Raw genomic sequence first — 23,611 nt, 5'->3', positions numbered from 1 at the left:
CCCCCCCCAAAAAAAAAACAAACAAACAAACAACACTCATGTAATTACCACAGGCAAGTCACATGTCATCAGCTAGTGTTTGTTTTCCAGCAACTTTTCATGCACACAGTGAATATTACAAGCTGGATTCATGTGGCACAAAGATCCATATTAGATCCCAACCACAGAGTTCCTGCAGACACCAAATATAATGGACTCCCATTATAATACAGTCCTCGGGACCAGCAGTTTTCTTTAGCTATATCGAAATTTCGTTATAACCGAACAAATAGACAATAAAAAACAAAGAGCCGGTAATGTTGCGACCTGAATTTTCATTTTGTTGTAACCGTGTTCATTATAACGGGAATGCACTGTACTATGAAAAGAAAATTATCAGACACGCACACATAAGATTAATGACACAGCAGAGCCATTCTCTTTGTTGGGGATATCTTTTTGAAACTCTTTTAATACAGTGTATTTTGCATGATGTCAATATGTTGTGCTATAGCAGAAAGGTCACCTTCCTCGTTCAGAACATGATATTACAGTGACAGACGTATGACTCACCATAATGTAACAATGCAATGCAGATACAATGTCACTCAAAGATACTACAGCAATACAGTGGTAACATTCGATGGTAGTATACAGTGGTAACATTCGATACATGACAGCAAAATCAAATATACTAGATACTTTCAATCTACCTTTTTATGACTATCATAACATTAAATATGAAATTAGAGTGTGACATTGCCCTGGGACTTCTAGATTCCTACAACTTCATTCACAAAATTCAGATTTTTCTCACAAAAAACGTGGCAAAAAATACCATAAAAACTAGGAAAACAAAGGTAGTACAGCAGGAGGTTCTATCACCCTTGATTTACATGTATGAAGAACTTAAAATGAGGGAGATGCAAAATATATTGTTTCTTTAGAACATATCTCTTCGTCAAGACACTGATAAAACATCAAACAGGAGAGAATAGATTCGAACTTGCAACTTCATATTAACTATCCTTGGAACATACTTTCAGATTCACTGCGAGATATTTCACAGCACATGTAGTCTACCATAAATACAGACAATGCTCTTCCACTGGGCCATGGACCAAATCTAAATTTTCGAAACAGTAGAGGCAAACCTGGTCAAAAAGAGATTTTCTAAGTTTGAGAGGATTTTACCTATGAAGCTTATAATTTCCATTATTTATCTTGTCATGAAAAAGATCCTGCCATACCAACTTCATGTAACTCGTTTGAACAGGGTCTGCCTGTACATACTTTCTTTGTATTATTGCCATTTAACTTTAACTTGGAATGTGCAATTACAAATCCAAATTCATTCTACATTCCAGGTATACCTGTGTGTGTCTTTTTTCCTACTCATTCCCTCAAATATCATGTCATGAAGCCCTCCGGGGGTGACAAACACACATCAAAATACACAATAAAACTAAACCTTCAGGTGTCAATTTGTGTTACTCCACAAACAATTCAAACTACATTTAAATCTGTATTGTAATCACATACCATAGATATTGTATAAGAGGGTGAACTTCTGTCCGTCGAACTGCAAAGACCCTACTCTTTGCTGCGTAACACAGTTTACATTTGTACCATCTTTCTCATCTCATACAGCGAGGATAGAAATAAACCTATTTCAAAGAATATTAACATCTGACTTTTTAAAAAAAGTGAGGGAAAAAAAAACTAGAGCTTTACCAAAATTTTGAATTTATGTTAGTTATTTCTGGATAGCACTGTGAAGTTGCAAGGAACGATCTGAATGCATCGAGAGACAATGTGCCACCGTTGGGGGAGATGAACACGCCTTCAGAGGTGAGATGAGGCTTCCCGTCCTCCTTCCAAGAAGTTATTCGTCATCTCCTTCATCTATTGATATTTACGGGGGACAAAACGGAAGAAAACATCTCATTGAGAAACAAAAGATTAAAAAACAGATCCAACTGAAAGCCTATTACACCAAAAGATTATCCCGCACAATTGAGACGTGCTGTTTGTAATGCTACTTGTAGAAAGGAAATATACATTCCTGTGAACTCGTAGACTTCTCTTGAAATATTCGTCTTGGATTTGAAGTCTCTTAGATCAGAAAAAATAAATGTTATCTCACTGTGCCTTTTTACTACTGCTCATAATTCACATATCACTGCTTGTGACACAGCTTTGTTAATTTAAGCAATTGGACAATTTTTTTAAAGGTATACTACTAGCAAGAGTACAGTTGGGGACCCCCCCCCCCCCCCCCCCCATGTAGAAAATTGACACATGTTTGCCTCAGGTAAAGTTTTTTTGTCAACATGCCAACTATTTGACTGAAGTCTGACAGGGATAACTTGACATCATTGGCAAAACCAAGTGTTATTACAAGTGAAATGGAATAAAAGTATCATGGTCATCTCTTGGTTGTCATTACACACACAAAGTCCCCATATGATAATATAATTCATGGTGTAGGAATCATGTAAGTAGGATTTGTGCTAACAACCTTATAAAATCCAGCTTTAGGCACATGTCACAGGGGCAGATCCAGGAATTCCATAAAGGGTGGGGGGGGGGGGCAAACAATATTTCTGTTGCTACTTCCAGGTTTCATCTCATTTTTCTCTTTTTATTTCTTTTGTTTTAACAACAAATAAAGAGGGAGTGTGCGCCCGGAGCGCCTCCCTCTGTATCCGCCACTGTGTCAGGTATACGCAAACAACGATTTTGTCATGCTGATGCCAAAAAATGTAGGATTTAAAAGCAAGAGCAAACTTCACAGCTCTCAACGGAGTTAAATAAAAAATCCATAAACCTCTTCACTGTCTTATCCTCACAGGAAACTTGATGTTCATACCTGTAAAACAAGCAACTCCCCTCATAACGAAGTCCTCGGGACTGGCAGTTTTCTTTCGTTATATTGAAATATTGTTATAGCTGAACAGTAGACTATTACAAAGATTGTATAGATGATCATTTGGGGACCTGAATTTTTACTTTGTTCTAGGAAGAATTTTATTTTAATTGTGTTTGCTATAATGGGAGAGCATTGTATTTGGAAAAGTCCCTTCACCACACTGCTACGGATTCTTACCATCGCCTTCTTCCTCATCGTCTTCCTCATCATCATCGTCCGAGCTGAAGGTGTTGTCCGGGATGTCATAGATGCGGATGACAGGCTGTGAAGAAACAAACATAAAGCACATGTGGGGAAATGGTCCCAAGAAAGCCTCTTCGAATCAGAGCTTTTTTGCTACATGGCCTGTTCTTAATCCCCATTCACAAAACAAATGCAAACAGTCGATCAGCGTACAATCAAACCGTATTCCCTCTTTACAATTAAAATGACTCATGAGTGATCACTATGTTGGGTGACAGGGCAAATAATCCTTTCACTACTCCCACTTTAACCCTATAAGGGCCGGGGAGCCCCCCCCCCCCCCCCCCACTTCAAAAAAAAAAAAAAAAAAAAAAAAAAAAATTGCCTCAGCTAAAGTTTTTTGTCAACATGCCAGTCTATTTTGACTGAAGTCTGACAGGGATAACTTGACATCATTGGCAATATTGGCATAATTTTCCGCGAACATTCTGCCGCGCGAATTTTTTTTACCACGCCGCTCGCTTACTTTTTACTTTCAAGTCTCGCACATTTTCACGAAAATAGTTATACCATTATGATGCTGCACTACCTTTTATATATATGCTTGTCAGACCGAAAATGGCTCAAAAACGTGATTTTGTGTACAAAGTCTATGCAAATAGAGTTTTCTCACCTTATTCAAAAAGATATGATTATTTTCACTTTCAATTGCTGAAATCAATTAATTTTAGCATGATTATGCTTGAATTAGGTTTTGTAATAAATTTGTGGAAAAAAAACACAAAAAAGATAAAAAAACAAGGAAATACATAAGAAATTCATAAAACAATAGAATACATAAGAAATTAATTTTGATACCAGATTTTTTTTTGAAGTACATTGTTAGGAATGCTACAAGGAATAATGTCACCAAAAATTAGGATGCCATTAGCTTTATTTTCTGAATTAGAGCAAAATCTATGATTTCACGCATATTAATTAATATAAAATATAAAAAATGAAAAATTCAATTTTTTCTTTTACAGTTTGGTAGATTACGCGACAGGTAATGTATGTGCCAATTTTCAGGGCGACTGCGCGATCCACGGTCGAGATCTCAGTGGGGGGTTGAATCAACCCTCCTTCAGCCACAGAACAGGCCAAAAAGCCTGGCCTGGGCCCCGTTTAATCAAAAGATAAAATCGATTTTAAATTTCCTTACCACACAGGCTGCCATAGACTTACAGTTGAAATAAACTTTATAATCAAATTTAACTCTTCATAAAACAGGGCCCTGGTTAGGGTTAAACAAACATTGAACTAACTTTAAATATCTTACTTTTGCTCCTCCAAAAAACAAAAAAAAACAAAAAACAAAAACAAAGAAAGCAAAAAGAAGAAACCAAAAACCTGTCAATTTTGTTTTTCAGTTCTATCAAGGTAAAATAAAACCAAATGAAGAAGAAATAGAAGAATCACTGTACTTCCTACAGCCAAATTCACAGGGCTGAACAAAATGGCTGACTCACTGGCTATATCAGGAGGGTTGACTGTACAGGGAAACCCTGTTGTTACATACAAGCTTGCGTATATCACAGTTCTGCTTTTAACGAGTAAATCCCACACCACCAATTTTTCATTACTATATTCAGTCGATTTCTTTTTTAGTATGTTCACGAGGCAGTACCGGTTACTTTGTAGCATAACAAGGTAAAATCAATGTCCTAGATGACCTTGTTTTAACAGGGTTTGCCTGTACTAACGACTTGATGAGACAAGGTTCGACTGCCTTCCGCCGTCTACCAGTGAGGGAAAGGGGGTGTCTATGCTCACCTTGTTGGGGTCCTTCAGGATCAGGTACTTGCCCTCCTTCAACTGGAAACACTTGTCCACAATGCAGCGCAGGATGCCCCAGGCATTGTCCATGTTCAGGTTGATCTGGGCGGCCAGCTCGCTGGGCTTGAACTGCTGCGAGCCCAGGATGACGTGTTTGGATGAGTCACGGGGGTTGATGCGGGACACGTAGCTGCGAGAAATGGGAGGGAGGGAGTGGCCATTGATAGTTGCATGCACACACTTGCAATAATGTCCTTCGAGACTTTTTCCCCTAGTACATGTGTCAATACCCACATAAATTCTCAACAATATGTGTTGTATGCATGCAATTTATTTGGGTAGAATAATGATGATACACGGATAGAATAATGAGAAGTAAAAGAGAATTATCCCGAATGCATTTGTAAAGTTCCCCATTGTGAAGAACTTAAAAGTCTATCGTAGAAAAAGAAAAATCCTGCATAAGGTGACTTACATTCACAGTGTAAAACTCAAACAAGAAATGTTCTCAAAAGTCAAAAAATAAAGTTCCACATATTTTCCAGATGAAGAGATGTTCATCACAAATAGTATATGCTAATTAGACAGAAACAATATTGTCAAAGATTATCAATTTTTTCCAACATTCAAATTTACCTCCCCCCACCAAAAAGAAAGAAAGAAAGAAAGAAGAAACTTAATTACAAAAACTTTAGCCAATCCTTCAGTCTTTTTGATGGAATTACAGGTGAAAATATGATTTCATGCATAAATCTGCATTATTAAGTTACTAAAAATAGAAAATCAATATTTTTCTATTGTATAATCATGTAATCCTGTAGATGACATCCGGACTTATCCTTATGTTCAGGCAAAATTTTGCGGCCAAGATCTGAAGGGGGGGGGGGGGTCAAATTGACAACCTCCCCCCCCCCCCCCCCCCCAGTAAAAACTTGGTCTCAAATAGCCCAGTTAGAATAGGGTTAAAGCAATGGGGCAATTTGTAAAGGTAATACAATACTAGCAAGAGTATAGCTGGGACCAGTCCCTCCCCCCCCCCCCCCAAAAAAAAAAAAAAAGCATCGCAAATTGATATTTGCCTCAGGTAAAGTTTTTTTTTGTCAACATGCCAGTCTTTCTTGACTGAAGTCTGACAGGGATAACTTGACATCATTGGCAAAAAGAAGGGTTACTAAAGGTGAAATGGAAAAAAAAACCCATCATGGTCATTTCTTGGTACATCATTACACTAAGTCCACATATAACGATACCATTCACGGTGTATGAACCACGAAAGTACAATTTGTGTTAACAACCTTGTAAAATCCAGCTTCAGACACATGGCACAATATGTGTTGTATGTATGCAATTTAATGGGGTAGAGTAATGATGATACAGGGATACAAGAGAATTGCCCAGAATGCATTTGTAAAGTTCCCCATTCTAAACAACTGAAAAGTCTATGACTAAAAAAAAAAATACTAAATAATGTCTCTGGCACCCTTCGGGCGGAGGCATAAAAACTCCTGTATAAGGTGACTTAATTACACAGAGTAAAACTCAAGCCAGAAATGTTATTCAAATGTAAAAAAGAAAAAACTTCCACATATTTTCTCGACAAAGATATGTTGGTCACAATTTACAGTGTATAACTATATGCTATTCCAAATTTACTTCCCTCCCCCTAAAAAAACAAGAGACCCGCGGGTCTAGCGCTCACCCGAGTATCGCAAGTTCACCTTTCACGCAGTCACTAATCTAAATTATTCACAGCTCTACTAAAATTTTACCAGGCATTCTCAAGTAGAAGATGAAAATGTACAATAAAAAAAAGGCCCAAATCTTTTTAAGATTCCTTAATTTGGGGGGATTAGGGCCCCCTGGGGCCCTCTGGGTGGGGCATGGTGCCCATTTTGATAAATTGAGATCCTGACCCCCTAGGGATGCTACCTGCCAAGTTTGACAAAAATCCATCATGAGGTTTTCAGGAAGAAGATGAAAATGTACAATTCAGGCCCTCATTCGGACCTTCCCCCCCCCCCCCCCCCACCCCCAAGAGGGGCACCCCTGGATCTGCTATGAACAAACTTGAAACTACAGTCATTAATGTACTCACTCATAGTATTATCTTAGCTCTATAACTTCTGATTCTAGAGAAGATTTTTACAGATTTCTTCATTTTGGGGGGTTTGGGGCCCCCTGGGGGCCCCCTGGGTGGGGCATGGTGCCCATTTTAACAGATTGAGATCCTAACCCCCTAGGGATGCTACCTGCCAAGTTTGGTGGAAATGGGTCATGGGGTTCTCAAGAAGAAGATGAAAATGTACAATTTAGGCCCCATTAGGACCGCTCCCCACCCCCCTCCCCTGGGTCCCAAGGGGGGCACCCCTGATTCTGCCATGAACAAACTTGAAACTACAGTCATCAATGTACTAACTCATAGTATTAACTTAGCTCTATCACTTCTGGTTCTAGAGAAGAAGATTTTTACAGATTCCTTAATTTTGGGGGGTTTGGGCCCCCCTGGGGGCCCCCTGGGTGGGGCATGGTGCCCATTTTAACAAATTGAGTTCCTAACCCCCTAGGGATGCTACCTGCCAAGTTTGATGGAAATCGGTCTTGGGGTTTTCAAGAAGAAGATGAAAATGTAAAAAGTTTACGCACGACGGACGACGGACGCCGGACGAAGTGCGACCGCAATAGCTCACTTGAGCCTTTGGCTCAGGTGAGCTAAAAACAACAAACAAACAACCAACCAAAAAACAAACAATCCCTAGAAACTTAATTTCACTAAAAGTTAAGATCAGGGTCCCATTTCATAAAACTTGTTATCAGTGACAACTGCCACATTTCTGTGACAAATTTGTTCTTAGCCAATCAGATGCAAGGATTTCAGCAGCTTATAACAACTGTGACAACTTGTCACTGATAACAAGTTTTATGAAACAGGGCCCAGGTCAACAAAGAAGCTACTGTATGAAAGTACTCACCCAAACTTAATGTGATCTGAGCCTGCTAGTAGGGAGCAGACAGTCCACTTGGCTAGCTTGAAGCTGTTGTTCTTGAGCTCCGTAGCCAGGACAGCACCCCTCTGAGAGTCCAGCTTCTGACGCCACTCCTCGGCACTGCTTTGCTGTTAACACAAATCACGATAACGGAACTTGATATAACACATGGGGGCTTCAACTTAACCTTCTCTGAACTGCTTCTGAACACCACGTTAAATTCAACTTCAATGAATAGAGTAAAATAGATAAATAAATAAAGATAAATAATAAAATAGGGGGAGGAGTTTCATGAAAAGTGGATATAAAATAAAGAAAGTTTAGGCATTCTACAGTTTCACTCAATGTTAATGATGGTCACAATGACATGGACAGAAGAGGCGAGACTGTCAGTCACCACTTCTCCCACTGCTTTGTACACAAATAATATAGAATTCAACATAGTTGCCAGAAACACTTAAAAGTCAATACTTTGTGAGCAACTACCAGCTTGACCAAAGGGGTAAAGCTCAGTCATCATCTTTTGGGGTGGACTGAGCGAAAGAAAGCAAGATTGATCAGTCGTTTACCCTCTAAATTTTAGGGAAATCAAGACAGGTATTCATGATTGACAGGATGAAATAAATTCAACAAAATCTGACCCATTTGGATTTTAAGCCACTGCAAAATCAGAAATTTATGTAAAACATGTAAAATACAGGCGACTCCTGTTATAGCAGTCTCCGGGACTTGCAGTTTTCTTTTGCTATATTGAAATTTCTTTATAACCAAACGAATGAAATGTACATGTGATGATTTTGAGACCTGCATTTTGATTTCACGAAACAAATTTTGTAAGAAGAAAATGCAAAAATGTCCATGACAACCTCATTTGTGAAAATATCTGTACGTGAAAATAACAGCTTATACAGTACAAATACATTCAAAGGAGACAAAAACTGGTAGCCCTTGTAGGAATGCAACCATTCCAAACATTTATTTCCAATATCTCGTGTTCCAACATTAAAAGCACAGTCAAACCTGTCTATAGTGGCCACCCAAGGGAGACAAAAAAGTGGCCATTATAGACAGGTAGCTGCTAAACATATGTTCTTTATCATGCTTTTTCTCTTGGGAGGGAATTTTTAATAACATTTGGTTGTATAGGCAGGTGGCCACTTAAGACAGGTGGTCGCTCAGACAGGTTTGACTGTATCATGAATTATCGTGGCACTCCATCTTGCCTCAGTTAAAGTATTCTTGTCAACAGAGCAGTCTTTGGTGACTACAATCTGACAGGGATAACTAGACATCATTGGCAAAGACAAGAAAATGAGCAACATTGGCCTTTCTTTCCTATTCATACCATCAAAATTTCAACAAATTTATGATAGAAACAATTCTACAATACTGTCAAGGACAAACTTTTCTTTTTCTTTTTCATTTTTTTTTTTTTTTTTTTTTGGGGGGGGGTCCAAATACTAACTTCTCACAAATGCCATGTTCTGTATATTGTCCCTACAAATCATTCCCTAAGAAAGATCATGAGACAAGAAGGACTTTTTCTTCATTTCTTGCCCAGCAGTCCATGACAAAGAAAAGACACAAGAAAGACTAACACCTTCCTGAAAGTGTGATTTAAAACACAATAGGACTCTAACCTTTGTGTCCCATTCGTTGAGTGTCTTGATGTTGAGGAATTGGGTCTCACCACCAGAACCAGCCATCACACCATCATGTTCACAGCGCACAATGACGTTCAGGTCATCTCCGATGTTCCACTTGCGGTATCTGGTGGGAGAAAATTAAAAAAAAAAAAAAGTTTTTAGAGTGTCATCATCCATGTTGAAAAGCTTCAGCAAAATCTCAGATACTGAATTTTCTTCATTCCCCTTCAAATACAAATTGTACATGTGTAATTTCAGGAGCATCTTATAACATTTAACAGTTTTAATAATCTCGATAGGTAGCTCAACCCCATGACCCATCATCCAGGACTACAATTGACCTGCATGACAGTCCACTTCTTGAATAATTTTATTCAACCAAAAAGCCTCACAGACAAATGGTTTTAAGTCCAATTCAACACCAAGGGTTACTGCACTTTCCTCCCCTTGCATTGCCTGGACAAATTAGCTTGTCTCAGTGTTCACATTTGCTGTCTACACTCAGTTTGACACTGAATTTCAGACAGGGATAACAAGGCATCACCGACAAGTCCAGTCAATTTATACTCTCAGAAAAAGGGTAAATATACTGATATAAACACACACAGGAAATAAGTTGGTGAAACTATGTACAAAACAAGTACATTTACCAGAAACCAAACACCTACATATCACCAAACACCCTACACATCACACAACATGTATGCATATGTATCAGAAAGCAGGCAGGCACAAACTGCATAATCATGAAGCACATCAAACATCGAATATTAGACGCAGAAAACACTTGGGGATCAAATTTACCGATACGCCACTGATGCCACTAACGACTCCTCCTCGTCCTGGATGAACGGATTCTCTGTGTCAAATTTGTGCTTCTCTTGACCCTGCGGATAAAAAAAAAAAAAAAAAGAACGGCACAGACGGTTTATCAGTTGAAAGGACAGTTGTTGATGGTGTCTCACCAAACACCTGTATGGATATCAAGAAAAGAAATTTCCCGAAGTCCCTGCATGACAACTAAACAGTTCGGTTCATGTGCAACCCACCAAAAAATTGAGAGAGAGAGAGGGAGAAACAAGATATATGGCAGAGCCACAGTACACTAATGTCAATCAAAATCTTTTGTCGAAAACTTTTCCAGGTTGATGTTCATCTAGATTAAAGAAACTCAAAGGCATTACCTAATAAAAATGGCTTAGAGCATCTCAGTATCTGACAAGTATACTTCACCAACAGCCTCCAACAAATCAAAATGGACACAAATTTCAATCATAAAGAGTAAGAAAGCTGCACAAATGGTTCCTACTTTACATTTTACACAAAAGGGCAGGTCCACTCTGATCTGTTTTGCCTTTCATCATTCAAATCTACTGGTATTTTCAATCCATGTATGTTCCCATTTATCTCAAGTCCACCAACGATCATTCCTTCAGTGAAGTCTTTCATCTAGTAGAGTTCTTAAACAACACTCGTATTTGCTTGTTTGTTGGTTTGTACATTTGTGCATAATTCTTTTTTGCCCTCACCATCTTCAGGCACTGCTGGGAGAAGTTGTGGTTGATGAAGGTGGCTTCAAGGGCTAGGTTGCGGGGAGAATTGATGTGGGTTCCCTCGTCCTGAGGGGGCTCCATGGCAGTCTCGTTCACGGTCAGAAGATCTGGGACCAGGAGTGACAAGACATTTCTCCATTTCACTTTCATCATCACAAACAGCAATACTTGGAAAATCGTGATGGCATAGAGTACCAAAGTGATGATTTCGCAGTCTTTTTTTATAGCTTAGTGCTGGTTCTAAACAAAATACCCTTATACAACGCTTCGGGGCCCAGTGGGTTGGAACTGGGTGCCAGCATGGTTAGCAGCCGTTGTCTTCACAGATATTTGGGTTATGTGAGGTTGCTTGGAACCAGTTTCCAGGGCGATGAATAGCTGTGACATCACACTTCGGTATTCTATTGATGTTCCAAACAGCTTACAAGCTTCTTGTTCTTCTACTTCACAACAGATGTTAACCTGTTGAGTATGAGTTGATTTTGTTGTAACAAGCATTTTCCATAGACACCTGCCCTAGTATACTCTGGACTAGTCTTCAATTGGTTAATATCATATGGGAAAGTTTGAAGGAGTTTGATCTTAGACTGGATTTTTAATCCATTGGTGGCGAAACAAGATGATACCCTTCCACATCTATTGACAGGAAAGCGACCATTTCAAACAGCTGTATCTGATCATATGCACAACCATAGAGCCAAGCCGTACAGACACAATACCAAGTTAGCATTAAGTACTTTCAGTGATATGCATGTAATCCATGTATCTAACACACTACTACACATGTTGTTACATGGCCATTGTCGCTCGGCATTCTAGAGTGGGTAAATTGACAGATGGCATCTACTTAATCTATAGGGCAATAACAAAAGACAAGATCTCATTTCTAAACAGTGCTTACCAAATTCGGAATCATCACGCTTATCAAAGAACAGCTTGCCTCCAACATGCTGCAGGGGAAATGTACAATGAAAAATAAAATAATATACATAATCTTATACATGTAATTCTCTGCTTTCTATCCAAGTACACAATTGATATCACACCAAAATCAAACCCAACGCAATACACACTTCATTTGAGATTACTGTCCAGGGCAATCTTTAAAGCTGGAAATGTTTTTATTATCTAGCATAAATGTAGTACAAATCACAAACTGAGAACAGACAAGTTGTTTGCATGGATTGAGCACTTTCCTCATAACATAAAAGAAAGAAAAGAAAAGAAAACAAAATATCCACCAACACTGCTACATTGCTTTTGTCACAAAGGCTCACCTGAACAATGATGTCCCAAGAGTACACAGACCGTGGGCAGCACATAATGGAGGCAAGGATGATGTCTGTGGCAAAGACATTGCCTTTCGATGCAAGCTGGGAAAAGACATAAACAGACAAATAGTTTGTTCTGATTCTTCCACGTCCAAGTGGATTGTGAATCAAGGTAGTGCAGAATGCACACTCCAGTATTCCCAGTTTGACAGAAACATTTGAGTAGCAAACATGCTCTCACAAAATCACCAAAATACATGTAACACGTTTTACCACTTATCACAGTGACATGTAATTTTGCTCTCTTTTTATTGTTTCTCTTCTACATCATAACTTCATAAAGCCACTTCACTGAGATTAGTGAGGGCTATGCTATTACAGTTTAGCTCTTAATCACACACACACACACACACACACACACACAAAGGAAGGTTAAAACTATTTTTTTTTTCTGCCACATAAAACATACATAAAGAGATGCATGCACAACATCCTCTGTAAATAAGACCTAAAACTACTCGCCCATTTCCGGTGAATACCCTGAATTTCTGACATCCGCCCACTGACAGTTCCTCTCTAACATCTGTGTGAGTCTATTTGAATCATTTGAACAATTTCACATTCACATGTGTGCAGTAAACTCTCCTACATACACAAGCGATTTTCTTAACGTGATTCTGCATTGACATGAACTTACACAAATTCTTAAGTAATAGACCTCCATAAAGAACAAAATCAAAACCTCACCTTCCTGATGATGGGGTCATCAGTGGTGGTGACCTTGTGGAAAAGTCTGTTGACCCTCGCAAGCCGCTTTTCCGTCTTGGTGGTGATGCGGTCAAAAAGTTTGTCATAGAATTCCAGACTCCCACATTTGATCCTGCAGAGTTACAACAAACACACAAAAACATACCAACAGAAGAGTTACATCAAACATGCAAACATTCTGGCATGGGGGAAAAAAAATAAAAGACTATTCCCATGTCAAACATGAAAGGACAGGTTCACCTTCATAAACATAAGGATTGAGAGCATGTAGCAACATTAGTAGAACACATCATTGAAAGTGTGAGGAAAATTGGACAATCGATGCAAAAGTTATGAATTTTTAAAGTTTTTGTGCAATCACCGCTGGATGAGAAGACTACTGCAGTGTATGAAGTCACATGCGTACAACAATATAAGGAAAATACAAAGAGAATTTCACAAAATTTCATCTTTTGAAAAAAGTACACATTCCCTTGACTCGTTACTGACATATATTATGTGTAATATTATTCCCATTGCCTTTAGAAAGAGGCAAGTCAAGTGCTCTTTTATTATGCCAAAAAAGTGAAAATAATAATGTTGAATTTTCTTTACATCTTCTTTATACTGTTGTACTCATATGACATCACGAGCTTTAGTAGTCTCCTCATCCAGCGGTGCCAACACAAAAATTTTAAAAAGATCTTCACCCTTTGTCTCAGGTAATAGAGAAGAACATACCATGAAAAATCTATGAGGTATGTTGGATTATGGAAAACTAGATGATTTATTGTATGACACCTTTATCATTACTTCATATTAACTTTACACATGCATCAGTCAATCATGACAATACATGACAAAGAATGGCCTGTAAAAGCATACACTAATACAAAAGAATCTGTAACAGAGAGATTTTCTTACAAATACATGTATTCCCATAGTTTCAAAACACAAATATGAGAAACAAACAAAGTTGAGTCTACACTTTTGGAACTCTTTTATAAGAAAACAATTCAGCTAGATCATTGCTGGATCTTATACAGAGGACCATCAAATGTTGAAGTATTTGTACACTGATTGTACTACAGTGGACTCCCGTTATAACGAAGTCCTCGGGACCGGCAGTTTTCTTTCGTTATAACGAAATTTCGTTATAACCGAATGAATAAACAATAAAAATACATAGAGTTGATAATGTTGCGGCCCTAAATTTTATTTCGTTGTAACCGGAATTTCGTTATAACCGTGTTCGTTATAACGGGAGTGCACTGTACTGCCAAATTGGCATGTCCTTGGAAAGGACTGCTTGGACATTGACCAAGCTACAGACACTCACAGATCCTCTGGTTCTCCGACTGTGGGCAGCCGCAGTTTGTTCAGTCGGGGGAAGTCCAGCTCATCGATGACCCCCCACTCACCCCGCACCTGGACAGATGCACTGCGAGTCTTCTGCTGATTCTGTTGGCATTTGACAAAACGTAGACACTTGTGGTCATTGTAACATTTGCAATTGAAGACACAACCTTGTTCCCACAGCTGGTCAAATATCTAGACACATTTCAGGACTTTTATTTTTCCTTCTGATCTACAAAACCATGTCTTCTTTAAAAAACAAACCAAAAAAAAAAAAAAAGCTTGCTATTTGTGCAGTGAAGTTTGCTGATTAAAAGCTACTTGCTAGAGTGTGATGACTCTTAAAATCTCATAAATGCACACATATGCTGTGGATTATAAAGGACACAAGACAATTGCATTAATCTATCCAAAGCTTAAAGGGATAGTACAGTTTTGGTGGAGATGAGAATTGGGTTTTTAACTTTTTGCGAGATACCAAAAAAACATGTATGATATAGTACAGAACATACCATTTTAAGAGGAATTCAAAGTTTATTTGATGAAAATCGGGTTTGGAATGACTGAAACATCAAAAAACAAAGTAAAACAAAGCGATCGTAATAAAGTGTGGGTCCCACACTTTATCAGAATCGCTCTTTTTTGATATCTCAGCCATTTCAAAACCAATTTTCATCAAATAAACGTTTAATTCCTCATAGAATTACATGCTCTTTCACATTTTATAAGAGGTTTCTCATTATCTCACCAAAAAATGTTAGAAACTTGAAATTAGGTCTCAACCATAATTGTACAATCCCTTTAAATGCTACAAACTGATAAATAAAGAAATATCAAGTTTGCGTTTGAGAAAGATGGATTTGCATTTAAGGTATGCCAGTCTACTTGCCTGCAAATGAGGTTGTATTACTGGGTATTTTACATTCACCCATTGTGAAGTTCTAAAAGGTGTTCAGGGCTGCTAATTTTGCATATAAAAATCATGGAGATTCAAGAGAACAATATTGAAGATGCATTACATGTGTGTTACAAGCATCTCAATACTCAACAGAGACACATTATACATATTTTTGAAGTTGGGGAGGCCATTAGAGGACTTTGCATGATAAAGAGATATATAAATTGATTCCCCCCCCCCCCCCCCCCGCCTCCTGATGAGCATTTCATGAAGCATCTTGTCAGAAATTGTATCTGACAAACTGTTTCACGCTACTGATATCCTTGCTTCTGATTGGCTGAGAGCATATTTGTCAGAAAAATAAAAAAAAATCTGCCAAAACGCTCGATACAATGCCCCTCTAATCTGGAATTGTGGGGGACTTGGCAACTCTGGGCACTGTCCTCCACTGGTCACTCACATGTTGGTTCTTGTCTGGCCATCTCCTGCCTCCGTACTGCTTCTGTAACCTCCGGACCTGCCTCTGTCTCTCCTTCTGTGCCTTGGTCAGCGACTGCATGCCCGCCGAGGCACGCTGCTCCCGACGCTCCCGCTCGCGTCGTAGATTACGCTGAATGGAACATAAAAAGACGTGGGTGCTTTGTGGTCATTTCTCTTTTTTCATTTTTGTTGTGTGTCCGATGAATCAGATAAATGGCAGTGCAAATTAATTTCCTTCAATTTTTTTTTTTTTTTTCATTGAATAAGTACGGGACTTCTGCTTCACCATTGCTGATTTTCACTTGATTTAGCCATTGCAAAGTTAAATAAATGAACTGTGGACTTATGTATGTCAAAGCAACAATGCACAAAGTGCAATATGCACACGCAGTATCTATACATCCACAGTCCAAAAGTGGAGAAGTCCAGAATACATTGATCAAATTTACATTAGGTACAGTACATATACTTGCTCATAGATGGCAAATTACAAAATCTCTAATCAATTTTAAAAGGAGGACCTAAAAATGTACATATTTTTTATCATGATAGACTGCAGATGGGAATAACTGACTACACATTATAAAGGATGACAAAGTTCCAGTTTCTCCCACGTACCTGGTTGAATCGTATCCTGTTCCTCATGTAGATCGGCTTCTGCACCTTGGATGTATCGACCAGCTGGAACGAGGACTCATCCTGCTCGTGGACATATGTGTACTGGTTGCCAGATCCAAACTGAGAATTGTACTTGCCTAAGGAGTGAGATTGGAACATTGGCAAGACAAGAACACTTACACACTGAGAAGGCAATATCCATCCAAAAAGCTGTAAAGACAATGTTTTAGGTTTGTTTGTTTTTTTCCTCTCAAAATTATTCATTCAACTGATGCATAAAATATTCTGGTTTAAGTACTAAAAGAGGCTTCTTAAGCCGAATCATGGTATATCTTGATGTATCGTGTATGAACCGAATTGTCTGAAAGTATGAACTCAATTTCAGTCTCTCTCATAGGTCCATGAATATCCCTATGAAAATCTACAAGTCTGAGAAAGAAAGAAGAACCTTTGCTGAACATAATCAAAAGAGGAAGTTACACTGTTAATTCAATTGTGTTTATCAATCACTTTAATCACACTGAAAAGTCTTGTTTACCTAGATATCGCTTGTCTTGGTAGGTAGCCCCTGTCCAGTCTGATACCTGCCACAAATAAACAAACAAATAAAATGTGTAAAGTACACATACAGTATGTACAATGGACTTGAATGGACTTGAAAGGCATTGAAAACAAAGACATACAGCTTCTCAAAGCAGAAAGATTTCAAATCATTCATAGAGAAGGTTATTCATTAATTCAGACAACCACATAAACACTGGTACTGGTATATGTATTGCAGTCTTATTAGTTTAATAAAAGCTTTACTTTTAGGCATTTGGAGTGTATTTGAATTCACCAAAGTTAGCAAATTTAACTCCTATTTGTAAAATGCCTGTTCCATCTGTCTAGCATTGAAGTATTGAACAAACATGATATGAAAGACCAACATTTTTTTCTTTTACAAAGAATACTTTTTATGCTGGAAGCTGCCGAAGCAGTGATTGAAGAGACAACAAGGACACATAAAAGACACCCATTCCAAAACCACCATTTCATTTTTTTTTTCAGATCTGAAATAATTGAAAAGCACCCAATTATCTCACTAAACAACCTGAACTCATATAACAGGGCTGTACATTGACCCATTCTTTTTTTCTACTGGTCCAGCCCGTTTGTCGGACCAGTTAGTACACAATTTCCCTATTTTTTACTGCTCCATTCTAAGAAAAAGTTACTGGTCCGACAGTGATTTTTACTGGTCCTGGACCATCGGACTAGTGTGCAGCATTGCATATACATGTACATACATAATACTACTTGTAATTGTCTGATGACCCAGGTAGCACAGTATCGAGATTTTAATTTGATTGAATGTTACAAATGTAAACCACAGTAATGAGTAATCCCAGTGCGCGTAGGCTAGCGTCTAAACACTGGCTGGAGTCCCACTCACAGTTCGGAGTGTCTGCTCAATTATATTTCAATCATATTTCACACAGCCTTTTGTCATGTACATCTGTACCTGGTACATGTAGCACAGACAGATGTATCACCATGTGATCACTGTTTGAATCACAAGACTATTCCTTTGGTTGGAGCCTTGTAGATGATTGATGGTAACTTTCACGGTAACCATGTTCTGCTGACTCTGTGGACCATGACTTTGTGAGCTAAGTTACCATATTGGTATTTGGTGAACAGCCCAAGTTCGTACGAATCATAGAATTGATGATTCACCATCATGCCATCCGATTGGCGAGTCCAAATATTGATTGGTCATGAACATATTTCGGCACTGGTGTACTTATGCACCCCCTCATCAAATGATTCCGAAACAAGCACAAACTCACCCTAGTTGCTCAGTAACCTAAATCATTGCATCTGAGTCTCCGAAGTTTAATAGAGGTTAAGTTTTAACACGTTCACAAGTGTCATAAAATCTTGAGTGCTTGAAATGCTGCTCTGTACACAAGCAATTGGCACAATAGGAATACATTCAGTGCATGCAGTGAGGGTCGATGGTTTGATCTGAATGTAGCTATCTTAGCAGCTTTTTCTATGGTGTCTTTCAAAAGCTAAAATTTGTTTTTCCCTTTTCCTCAGCCAAGTGTTGTGGTAGTGGTTGTAGCTTCTATATAAAAAAGCGGTTGAGCAGCCCCTTACGATCTTTCTCTTTCTTTTCTATCTTTAATTTCAGGTATTCCTAACTTTCCCTATCCTTCCTATAAATCATTTCTTTGTGGGTTTCCACTTGTTTAATTTGCTAAATCTTCTACTCAATCCTACTTTCTGCCTTAAAGGGACTGTACAGTACTGGTTGAGGTAAGGATTCATGTTTTGAACATTTCTAAGTGAGATAATGAGAAACCTCTTATGAAATTTGAAAGAGCATGTAATTTTAAGAAGGATTCAATGTTTATTTGATGAAAATTGGTTTTAAAATGGCTGAGATATCAAAAAAAGTGATAATAATAAAAGGCGACAGGCCACAACTTCATTAGGATCTTTGTTTCACCTTGTTTTTGGATATCTCAGCCATTTCAAAACCGATTTTCATCAAATAAACTTTTGATACCCCTTTAGAATTGCATGCTCTTTGACATCTCAGAGTGTTTTCTGAATATCTTGCAAAACGTTAAGAGCTAAATCCTCACCTCGACCAGAACTGTACACACCCTTTAAATTGTTCTTGTTTCTTTCATACATATAGTTTATCTTGCCCTCCACCTACATTTCCTTTCTTTCCTCTCCAATACCTTTTTCTGATGTTTCGTTCGGCTGTATCCATTTCTTTATTTCCTTTTCAACCTGTTTCATTTTTTCTTTATCTTCCTATTCACCTTTGTTTTTGTCCAGTTTGATTGATCTCTCACTCTACCGTTTTCAATCTTGAATTCTTCTTTGCTTTTCACTCTTCTTTTCAAACATATCCATCTCTCCTGTGCTTTCCTTTACAAAGTTTGAATATAATGCAAGTTTCTCTTAGTTAGTGAACTTTCCTTCCATTATCTTTTTCAAGTGTACTTCCTAAACCTTTTAATTTTGTCCAGGTTTACCTTTTCAGTATTCATTCATTTCTTTTCCCACCCTTTCCTAACCTTTCTCTTTATAGCCTAATATCTTTTATTCTAGCCTAATATGACCACATTTTTCACAATGTTCTTTCATTCACACACACACACACACACACATACATGTAGGCCTACACAACAAATGTGAAAAAAAAAAGAAGAAATGTCAAAATAGCAAAAAGGGATTTAAGGACTTTAACTCGACTTTGACCCATTCATACATTTAGGCAAAAAAAAAAAAAAATCGTTGTATTGGCGTAACCCGCCCGACCCTAAAAATTCCGCTGACCCTATGTTTTTTTGTTATTTTTTTTGCTATCGATATCAAGTATCTTCTTGACTGCGATCGCGATCGCAAAAAACCCGGAAGTGGAAACGGCTCTGGGGATATCGGATGTACGAGGGAGAGATCTCGCTAGCATATAGCGCCTCGCATAGCTAGCCTCGCTTGGTCAGTACGTCATCTGTTTCCAACACGGACGCGTACCACCGAACTAAAACATAGTGGAATGCGTGTTCACCCAGGAAATACGCAGCCACCAAAACTTGCTACCACCGCCATTTTGTTCGGGCAATTTTTCCTTATATGGAGTGCGGGCTGTGTCTCCGAAGCGCAATTGACCATTGTCATGTACAAACGTGCATTGTTACGTCATAATCACTAGCCACTGGACGGCGTACTCTTGCTTGCGCGCGTACCAGTGGCCCAGTCTGACCGCGCCAAAGCGTGCACTCCATATAAGGAAAAATTGCCCGAACAAGATGGCGACGCAACACGGTAATTTGGCTGCACGGTCTCGTGTATGTTGGGAATAGGGACACGCATTCCACTATGTTTTAGTTCGGTGACGCGTACTCTTATCATTCAGACTGCAATGTATTGTGCACAGTTTTGCCATAGGTTTCTTGTGTGGAGAACTTACACGAATCTGTATATGTGGGACTGTTATAGAGATCGCCGTGTGCGATGAAAAGATCGTACATATGGGTCAATTTGCATCTATCTTATCTAAGTCAAAATAGTAAAATATGAAGTGAAAACATTCAGGATAGGGATTTCAACGTCTTTAAATTCTGTGAAGGGGTATAATTCGAGTATTATCGGCCTCGTAAATGATTTTTAGAATAGATGAACACAGCACATACGGTGCAGCAGTTGTAACTGTTTACCGAGCACGAGTTATACACGTAAAATGGAGGTAGCAAAAAAAAAAGTCCGACCGACCGACCCTATTTGAAAATCTCATGTTACGCCAATACAACCTTTTTTTTTGGCCTTAGGCATTGAGTAATTTTCAAGGTACAGGTGTGGAGAAAAAGTGCAATTTCTGAATTGAATAGTAAATTGTTACCATTTTCATCTGGCCCTTGACCCTAAAATTCATAAGATATTCACTTTCAGGTAGAACATGCATAATATGTACTAAGTTTCAAGATAACTTGAGCCACTTCCGAGATATGGAGGAAAAAGTTAGTTCAGCACTTTCACTTGATCTTTGACCTTTTGACCTTTGAGGCAAAAAAAGAAGAAAAAAAAAACTTTCCAGAGAATTTCGATTAGGTTACACATGTATGCATACACCAAGTGTAAAAAAAAAAAAAATAATAACCCTGCTGGCATTGCATGATAGGAGGGAAATAGTAAAATTTTGAAGTGTTGCACTTGACCTTTGACCCCTGACCTTTGACCCATGAACCCTACATTCTCTAGATAATCACTTCCAGTCAGTATACATGTATGTATGGTATGTTCCATGAAGATACCTTGAACAATTTTCCAAGGTATGGAGAAAAAAAAAAGTTTGGATATTTTTACTTGACCTTTTGACCTTTGACCTTTGACCTCATGACCCAAACTTTCACCAGAGAATCTTAATTGGGTAATACATGTACAGTATACACTAAGTTTCAAGAAAATATCTTCAGGCATTCAATAGATATGGTGGAAATAGTGACATTTGACCCTGACCTTTTGACCTTTGATCTTTGAGCTCATGACCCAAACTTTCACCAGAGAATCTTAATTGGGTAATACATGTATACACTAAGTTTCAAGAAAATATCTTCAGGCATTCAATAGATATGGTGGAAATAGTGAAATTTTATGTATTTGACCTTGACCTTTTGACCTTTGACCTTGAGCATGTGCACCCAAAAGTTGATAGGCACAACTTCACCCCCTAATACACATACATGCCAAGTTTCATTAGGATACACTTGTGTACCTCAACAGGTTTTTATAGTTACCTTGTCCACAAAATTCATTACGGACGGACGGAAGGACGGACGGACGGACAACCCGAAAACATAATGCCTCCGGCACCACTTCGTGGCGGAGGCATAAAAAGTGAAAATATGTTGAATTTTCTTTATATTTTCTTTATACTGTTGTACTCATATGACATCACAAGCCTTAGTAGTCTCCTCATCCAGCAGTTCCCACACAAAAATTTTAAAAATTCATAACTTTTACATCGATCGTCCAATTTTCCTAAAACTTTCACTGATGTGTTCTACTAATATTGCTGCATTCTCTCAATCCTTACTGTATGTTTATGAAGGTGAACTTGTCCTATAAGGTAAGAGTGAGTTTGTGCTTGTCTGCAGTTTGGTTTTGGAAATCAATTGTTCACGTGGCAGTGCAAAAGTAAACTACATTACTCTGGCCCCTAGACCAATTGTAGACAGAAAATGTGTCCCGAGGAGTCTGTTATCATTTTTTGACTTTATTGGAGGGGATCCGTGAAGCCAGATGGAGTCGAAATCTCCGCAAAATATATGCCGACGACCAGATAGATCTATTCTAGACGTTCCACAGCTACTAAGTAGTAACTTGACCTCTACAGATTGATCCTTCAATTCAGTCAACTACTGTAGCCCGCGCCCCCATGGTTCCCCTACATTACACTGATTCTACGGTATATCTGGCATTATCGCGAAATAGGTCCCCACTCCATTCACCGCCGTTCATTTTGTCATCGCCAGGGACTTCTTTTAACCTCCAATAGACAGCAGACTTTGCACATAGTGGAGACGCACACGCAGAACGAGAGGGGACCGATATCACAATTTGGCCACGATAAATTTTAATCATGTCTCCAGCAATTTCATCAGGATCAGCAACAACATGATGCATGATCACGATGATGCCTTTTTGACCTCCCATTTCGCATAGCATATGGAGAGCTCAGCTCAGATACAGATCATGATAGAGCATGGACAGCACACACACAGTCACAGAGACACACACATTGTCATAAATAGACACATGCACAGCGCTAGCAGCTGCTCAGATCCGTCAGTCATGAAAGTACAGCAACAGTACCATACGTGCCATGGGAATTTACCACAGCAGTCAGGCCTCACACAGCGCGTATGCCCTACTCACCTTTCCAAGCCGATCACCCTTTGAAAAAGGCTGATATGGAATATCTTTAAATTGCTTTGGAATCGTGCATGGTCCCCATCCCGTAGGATTGTCCTGAATATCTGGCGGAATAAAGCGAGCACTCATTTTGACCACAAAATCTGTCTCTATCTCGTCGAATTTGGGTGCCGCATATACCCCACATGCACACATCAGTATACAGCGCCTACTCTATACGTTTTACGTGCGCCACATGGATAATACTTGCGAGACGACCGGACCAAAAGATATATTTCGTGTTCAATAATTTCCAATATCATTTTACACTCTGAATAATTTTTTATTATGTTTTGAATACTCATGTTTTGAAAAAAATATTTTAATGAATTGAAAGATATCAAATAGCATGTAGTCCTAAATATATTTAGTTCGAGCCTAGAACAATTGCGATGGCGGCCTCCTTGATCGATTTTGATTTGGGGCGATGATATGCGTCGCAAGTCAGAAACAAAAAAGCCAAAAAAACATACAACTATAAGGTCGTGAACATTTGTCAAACTTGGAATCATCGTCCTACAAAATTCGTTTTGTGTGTGTGTGTGAGGATCATTTATTACGAGGACGCTGCTGCCTGCCTATTTTTCTTTCCAAGCACCCACGGTCGCGGTCAAGGAGCTGGAGCTCGGAGTCGGGGTTAACCCCGGGGCGCTCCCCAGCATACTGCGCAGC

The 23,611-nt window shown here is 38.7% G+C and overlaps 1 protein-coding gene across 1 annotated transcript; it reads right to left on the bottom strand.

Moving 5' to 3' along the window:
* Window positions 1–319: 319 nt before the first annotated feature.
* Window positions 320–23,093, bottom strand: LOC140231433 (eukaryotic translation initiation factor 3 subunit D-like). The gene is made up of 15 exons (XM_072311556.1): window positions 22,904–23,093; window positions 17,001–17,046; window positions 16,463–16,599; window positions 15,825–15,974; window positions 14,450–14,571; window positions 13,111–13,243; window positions 12,370–12,465; window positions 11,994–12,042; window positions 11,069–11,199; window positions 10,344–10,426; window positions 9,534–9,663; window positions 7,879–8,021; window positions 4,907–5,099; window positions 3,089–3,173; window positions 320–1,884 (listed from the first exon to the last, which is right to left on the bottom strand). The coding sequence occupies exons 1-15, from the start codon at window positions 23,027–23,029 to the stop codon at window positions 1,865–1,867; spliced, it is 1,644 nt and encodes a 547-aa protein (XP_072167657.1). The 5' UTR covers window positions 23,030–23,093; the 3' UTR covers window positions 320–1,864.
* Between the last annotated feature and the right edge of the window lie 518 nt (window positions 23,094–23,611).

This window comes from Diadema setosum, chromosome 8 (assembly GCF_964275005.1).
Source record: "Diadema setosum chromosome 8, eeDiaSeto1, whole genome shotgun sequence".
In the NCBI taxonomy this organism is placed as follows: domain Eukaryota; kingdom Metazoa; phylum Echinodermata; class Echinoidea; order Diadematoida; family Diadematidae; genus Diadema; species Diadema setosum.
Note: the sequence above shows the minus strand (reverse complement) of the source record. Positions and strands in the feature narration are given on the sequence as shown.

Coding starts and splice junctions, on each gene's coding strand:
- LOC140231433 (XM_072311556.1), bottom strand. CDS start 23,029: ATGAGTGCTCGCTTTATTCCGCCAGATATTCAGGACAATCCTACGGGA. Junction 9,664..10,343: donor GTGGCATCAGTGGCGTATCG/GTAAATTTGATC, acceptor TTCTCCCACCAG/ATACCGCAAGTGGAACATCG. Junction 5,100..7,878: donor TCAGATCACATTAAGTTTGG/GTGAGTACTTTC, acceptor CATTTCTCGCAG/CTACGTGTCCCGCATCAACC.